Source organism: Gossypium raimondii, chromosome 12 (assembly GCF_025698545.1).
Source record: "Gossypium raimondii isolate GPD5lz chromosome 12, ASM2569854v1, whole genome shotgun sequence".
Lineage (NCBI taxonomy): Eukaryota > Viridiplantae > Streptophyta > Magnoliopsida > Malvales > Malvaceae > Gossypium > Gossypium raimondii.
The window spans coordinates 50,956,752-50,963,690 of NC_068576.1; the positions used below are offsets into that span (position 1 = coordinate 50,956,752).

Consider the following 6,939-nt stretch of genomic DNA (forward strand, 5'->3'; position numbering starts at 1 on the left):
TATTGAGTGGTCAGACTCGAGATCAAAACTTGTTAGGGGGAAGAGTGAGGGATTTATTGAAGTAGATGGAAGAGTTTCGTGTGATACATATATCAATATAGAAGAACAATATAGCGGATGGTATGGCCAAACTTGCTATGAGAATGAATGTTAAACGAAAAATCTTTGATGAATCTTGTTGGACGGTGCATGACATTGTCGTGGTGGTAACTGAGACTTCCAATCAAATGATAAGATAAAAAGAACAAATTTATGTTTATAACAAAAAAAATAAAAATATTTAATTCCATTCAAATAAATTAAATATGTAACCAGCCCAATAATATAATAAATAATATTACATTATAATATTAACCAGCCAAAAAAAATGCACCGAATCAAGTTGATTGGTGCAACGTATCCTGATGGATTTCATCATTCACCGGTCTTATTCCAAAAACCATGCGTGTAATTTCTTAATTATTTCCCAAAAGCTTCTCCCACGTAATTGCTGCGTGGATTACCGTTCTGGGTCGAAGATGGTAATATGAGTGGGCCCACCGTCAAATTGCAACGTGGGACCACATGTTTGGCCCAAATTAAAGCCACGACCGACGCCCTACCCCAGCAGTGATTGAAAGTGACGGCACGCTGACAACATGTCCAGCACATCCGTGCCCAGGGCCCGCTCTCCAACGCGGCCACGTCAGACACAAGTCGATCACAGGTGTCCACACGCGTATTGGCTGCAAAGTCTTCCACCACGTGTCCCCCCGGCGTTCCGTCAAGAATCAAAGATCCCCTGTGGGCCCCCTCTTTATCCTTTTCTTTCGCCCCAAAACTCAAAACCACCTCCATTGTTACTTACCAAACTCGCATTATATAATACCAAATACATCAACAAAACCAGCTTCTAAACTAAAACCTCGACTATAATTACGCGCTTCTCACCCCTTATTTTCCCATCTACTCGCTCCTCTCATTTTACATTTCCAAACAACAAAAGTGGGGAAACACAAACCAGTTACAAGGTATTTTCTCGTCTGCTTTTCCATTTTTGGTTCCTAATTCTGCCAACTCATCGCTCAGAGTTTTGCTTTTAATTGCACTCCCTCGAACTCCGAACCTAACCGAAGCTCTATAAATACCCAAACGGCCATAACGCATCTCTTTTTCTTTCTTCATTTCTTTTAAATTCTTTTGATCTCTTATCTGAGTTAAACATCGATTCGGTATTATACGATTTTTTTTTAGTTTGATTCTCCTTCTCTGCGATTCCTTCTCCTGTTCAGGTGATTATAATCTGACATTTTCTTTGTTTCGTTTTGGCCGTCGAGAAGATAGACTAAGGCAGTGGTTTACTTCATTACGGCGTCGCAAATTTATTCTTTTGTTTGTACATTATAATATCATCACGGCTTTTCTTTCGTTCTTGAACAAGTAAAATGGTGCATTTGTAGATTAGTTTTCTTTCTTTCTTTCTTTCCAAGTTTTCTCTTTTCGCTCCTTTTGCCCTCAAAGCTTCCTGCATTTCTCGAGCGGCCTTTCTGAACGCGTTTTCTTTTTCGTTGTCGAGTTTTTAAAATTAGGTGTGGTTTTGACTTTTTTTTCTTTTTTTTTGCCTCTCAGAAAGCTGTTTTGATTTTGTTAAAAATTACCGTACCGTTGACTGACTTTTTGTTCGCTGCTCAGTTTCCGCTTCTTAATCTGACGAGTTTTAAAATCTCTGCTTTCCAGAGTATTTCTTCAATGCCGTTGTCTAATGGTAACCAAAGGAAAAAGATTGTTTCCAATTTAAAGATTTTATGTGCATTCCTTACATTTTCAAATTAAATTCTTTTTCTCTGTTTTTCGAATTGACTTGGTTTGTGCTCTGTTTTCTTCAAGATTTTTTTTTTTGGTCAAAAGAATCAATTCCTTAATTTTCTGATTGGTTCGTTGTTTTTTCTTTGAATTGCTCGTTACATGATTGACCGTTCAGTTTGTTTTTTCCTAACCGCAAAGCGGAAGCTGTCAATGTCTATTCCAATTTGTCTATCTCTTCTACCTGTGTTTGCTTGCAATGATGTTATAATATATTCATTTTGTTTTCGCCTCAAAGATATTTTTCAACAGTTGAATTTTCAAAGAAGAAAAAAGAAAAGACAATAAAAATCTGTTTAACGTAGCGCAGTCGATTAATTAGCCGGTAAGATGCTTAACCGTACTGATTAAACAATGACAGCAAGTTACTGATCTTGGAAAAAAATAAACTATAAGTCTTGCATACTTTTAGTGGTAATTTTGATGCTGATGGATGGAATGTATGATAGCAACACGAGTATGGTGAAACCTGAAGTTTCTGTTTTGGGTTTTCCAATAATGATTTTAATTCAATTGATGGATCTTTTATGTGCTTGGGGGTCCATTGTGTGTTTTCCCCATTTTCACTGTAGGCCCGTAATGTGTGGTTGCCTTTAACTTGGTTCCCTCTCCCTGAGTGGGGGCAAGGCGTCATTTTTATCAAGCAACTACCATTTACTTATATTTTGCTGTACCAGATATCATTTTTTTCACGTGGGCCAGCTTTATTTATGAATGAATGCTGCTCTTCACTTCTTTGGGTTTCATGTAATTTCAGGCTTTGCTACCTTTTGCATGCTTATGGGGATGATGTAGGTGATTGTGATTGTGATTGTTTTTGTCTTGTTTTTTTCCCCTTACAGTTACTGTTTGAGTTATTTTGGGTGGTGCTATTATTTGTTTACTTTTTCTGTTCATGATGTCAATTATCTAATGTATGTGAAATCTGTAATTCTGCATAGTAATGAAGTCATCAATTAGCCTTTTTTCCTAAATATTGAGAATGTTTATGGGCTTTTAGTTTATCTTGCTTTTGCTTTCAAAAAATATTCCCTGTATGTTTTGTTTAGCGCTCAAGTTTGCTTCTATTTGTTTTTAGGTTCTGCAATTTTGATTTTTTTTATATCCCAGGAAAGGTTGTTGAGCTATGGAATATAAATCATTGTGATACTGAACAAGAAAAACTATTCATTGGCAACAATGATATTTTAGAGGAATTTCATGTAAAATTGCAGTCTAGTTGCTTAAAAGGAGGATAAGGACACAAGTTATTGTCAAGTGCAAACCTTTTGCCCTTGCAAATTAACTGTCTGGTAAGAAAAGGACTGAACTTTAAAAGGAATCTGAGGCTGTGAAGGGCCATAGAAAGTAGAATTTACTATATTTTTCAGTAATGTCTCGATGCGTTTTTTAGGAAATTTTCATGCTTATAAAGTCCCTTTCCTTGCAAGTTGTGTGGTTGCTTGCCAGTTCTGACTGATAAGATGTTTGTCTTCTACCCAATCTGAGCTGTCCATTTTCATCTGTATGTCATCTTTGTGCATTTTCATCTTTCAACTGAATTGCACTACATATATTCGACACCGATATATCTTTTGTTTTCCTGCACCTCTTCTGCCCCCAACCTTTTGGTTTTCTGAAGTTAATTGTTTATATTTGTTTCGTGAGGCATGTTTTGTATCATTGTCCTCCAATAATGAATTTGTCAAATTTGTTTACTGTTTCTTCTTGGCCTTTATTCATTGTTCATTTTCAGTTTTGAAGGATGTTATTCTGGATCTGTACATTAATCATAGTTCTTAAATCAATTCCCTGCAGATAGTGTTCGCTTACATAAGCTTTAAGCAGAGTAACCAAAGGATACGAACAGGTTCAGTTCCTATATCTGGTTCTTTTGAAAAACAGTGATGGTCTTTAGCTTCATTTGTCTCTTTTGACACATGAAATCCGTTTTCAGGTCCCTTATGCTTGATGAACTGCTTGCTTAAGAGCATTGACAAGAAAACTTTAAAGAGGTGGTTCTTCAATGATAAAAGGGTTGGCTGAGTAGAATATCTGAGGTTGAATATTAAGGTTTGCTTCTTTGCACTTGAGTGGAAAGTTTGCTGAGGAGTCTGTTAGCTTTGACTTTATAAGTAGTGTTACAAAGCTGGATCAAATGGACCTGAAATCCAATCACACTGCTCCTGTTCTGGCTGATCCTGCACCGATAAGCAAGTCAAGATTAGTAGCTTCCAGTCTGTTTCCATACTCATCCCCAGCACCAGTGTTTTCTCCAAATCTACTTCTAACTGTTCCCAGGAAGAAAACTGGAATTCTCGATGATGTTCGTGCCAGCAGCTGGCTGGATGCTATGAAATCCTCATCCCCTCGTCAAACAAGCACGAGGGATTACAACCATGAGATTGTATCAACTGATACAGATGTTGCGTATCGCACATGGATGGTATTGTTTCTCTTTTACTTCTACCCGAGTTTAATTTTGATACAAGTGGATGAGTTATTGATCTGCTCTATGTACTTTACTCTCTGATTTTACAGGTTAAGTATCCCTCTGCACTATCATCTTTTGAGCAAATTACAAATTTTGCCAAAGGCAAGAGAATAGCATTGTTTTTGGATTATGATGGGACTCTTTCACCAATTGTGGACAACCCAGATTTTGCCTTTATGTCTATTGATGTAAGAATAAATGGTTTGCCTGACAAAACCATATGTAAAATCTTTTAGTCAAAATTCCTCTCTCTTTTTGGTTGCTCATGATAGACTAACCAAAGCCATTTATTCAGATGCGAGCTGCTGTAGCAAAAGTGGCAAAATACTTCCCAACAGCAATAATTAGTGGAAGAAGCCGTGACAAGGTGATTTAAAGATCAAGTTTTTTAATAATTTTTTGATCAAAAAGCATTTTAGTAATTCTGACATCTTCCTTGGCACTGTTTTTCATGCGTACTTATCCAACCGCCACCTTCAATATATTTAGTTTAATTTATGTGTTTGATTGCCTCTTTGTTGGGTTTTAGTTTTGACCATATCTTGTTCTATGCCTTTGTATATTCAGGTATATGGTTTTGTAGGACTAACAGATCTCTATTACGCGGGAAGTCATGGAATGGACATCATGGGTCCTGTTAGGGAATCGTCCGATGATCCTCCTAACTGCATTAGATCTACTGATAAGCAGGTTTGGGGCTTGAAATCTCGTATCTTTTTATTCCCTGTGACTCTACATTCTCTCTTAAATTATATCTTAATCTTGTTTCTCTTTAATGCACAGGGCAAAGGAGTAAAGTTATTCCAGCCTGCTAGTGAATTCCTACCTATGATTGACGAGGTATGTATGGCTCCCGGGTGCCATACTTTGAGCCCTTCAGCTTTTCCTCTTTGTTCTAACGTGGAGTTTCATTCATCACAGGTTTTTAACTCACTTGTTAACAGCACCAAAGAAATTAAAGGAGCAAAAGTTGAAAACAATAAGTTCTGTGTCTCTGTCCATTACCGTAATGTAGACGAGAAGGTAGATACTTTCCTTGGTATAAGAAATATTTATCTTTTGGAAGTGATGCTCAGTGGCATGTCCATTTTCCTTGCGTACTTTATTAACTTCTGCGCACATTCTTATATTTGTTTCCAGAATTGGAAAACAGTTGCACAATGTGTTCATGATGTCATCAGAAACTACCCTCGTCTGCGATTGTCTCATGGGCGGAAGGTGATCTTTAAAGACAATATGATTCTCCTATTTTTGACTCATTTTCTGCTTGTGGCTTGTGCTAGATATGGATGTTGTGATTTCTGGTTGTGTTATTTTATAATATTATTCATTTATGTTTTTTAAAATTTATGCAATTAGGTTTTAGAGGTACGGCCTGTGATCAACTGGGATAAGGGGAAAGCTCTCACATTTCTACTTGAATCACTTGGTAAGTATGTTTTCTAGACTGTCTTCTTATTATTTATTATTTTCACTGTCATGGCATATGTTGTTTTTCATGCATAATAATGAATTAATTGTGAGCAAAATCAAATGCTTTAGGGCTTAGTAATCATGATGATGTGCTTCCCATTTATGTTGGAGATGACCGGACAGACGAAGATGCATTTAAGGTAAGATATAAATCACAACACCATTGACACTCTTGAGAGTTGTGTATGCGTTCAAAAATAATTAACAGAAACAAGTTCATTGGTTTAAAAACAGGTTCTGAGAGAGGGAAATCTGGGATATGGCATTTTAGTATCATCCGCTCCAAAGGAGAGCAATGCATTTTTCTCCCTTAGGGACCCTCAAGAGGTATAAAAACAAATCTGTTTGTTCTCATACTGGAATTGTTGGTGTTTGAAATTAATTATGCCTCTGCCTGTGAATGATGCAGGTGATGGAGTTTCTTAAATCACTGGTGAATTGGAAGAAGACAAGTGTTCTCTGAATACAACAAATAACATAGAGAAGAAAAATACACTGATAAAAGCATAGAATAAAGATAAAATTTTACTATATCTAGTTAACACTGGGAGGCTTTGGAGTGGACGTGGTGGCGTTTCTCCAGGCCTGGTGGCCTACCATTGCTGCTCATTGCTTCTTGTCTTAACTGTATATTCCTGCTTCAGTTATCTTTCTCACTGGTAACCGGTGATGAATGCTTCCATTTAATATTCATGTTTCCCATTCTTGGCATTCAGTTTCGGAAAGCAGCCCTCTTCCATTGGACAACACTAAATATTTTTTTCATTCTTTTAAGCATGGATATTCTTTTATATGTATTTTTACAGACTCCTGATGGAATGTTATTTTTCATGCATTCTTCTCTCTCATTTTGCATATTTCTTTTAATTGAAATACGCTCAACTGATTTTAAGATAGAAATTAGTCATTTGATGTATCAAAAGTTGAGTGAACCAACTTGGGGAATTTTTTTCTGCTCATTATTATTATTCACAGCATAACATGAAAATTTAATTAATCTTGTGATGTAGAGCAGTTAGTCGCTGAAATGAAGCTTAGTGACAGTAAATCACCATTTAAAAAAGCTGCTTCAATACAATGATCACAAAACAGGGGATTGAACTAGCTACTAGTGTAACAATAAGTAACATATGGTAGCTGGTTTTCTTTCA

At 36.5% G+C, this 6,939-nt stretch overlaps 1 protein-coding gene across 3 annotated transcripts; it reads left to right on the forward strand.

Annotated features, from left to right (window-relative positions):
* The first annotated feature begins 880 nt into the window (after positions 1-880).
* LOC105764902 (trehalose-phosphate phosphatase A) lies at positions 881-6,636 on the forward strand. 3 transcript variants are annotated; one of them, XM_012583697.2, is made up of 13 exons: positions 881-1,010; positions 3,640-3,691; positions 3,779-4,267; positions 4,363-4,503; positions 4,611-4,682; positions 4,883-5,005; positions 5,099-5,155; positions 5,237-5,338; positions 5,456-5,533; positions 5,675-5,744; positions 5,858-5,928; positions 6,023-6,115; positions 6,198-6,636. In XM_012583697.2, the coding sequence occupies exons 3-13, from the start codon at positions 3,980-3,982 to the stop codon at positions 6,249-6,251; spliced, it is 1,149 nt and encodes a 382-aa protein (XP_012439151.1). In that variant the 5' UTR covers positions 881-1,010; positions 3,640-3,691; positions 3,779-3,979; the 3' UTR covers positions 6,252-6,636. The 3 variants fall into 3 exon arrangements, with proteins under 3 accessions (XP_012439151.1, XP_052480927.1, XP_052480926.1); XM_052624967.1 differs by lacking the exon at positions 881-1,010 and adding an exon at positions 2,802-3,134; XM_052624966.1 differs by lacking the exon at positions 881-1,010 and adding an exon at positions 3,386-3,493 and having other exon boundaries at positions 3,644-3,691.
* Positions 6,637-6,939: the final 303 nt, after the last annotated feature.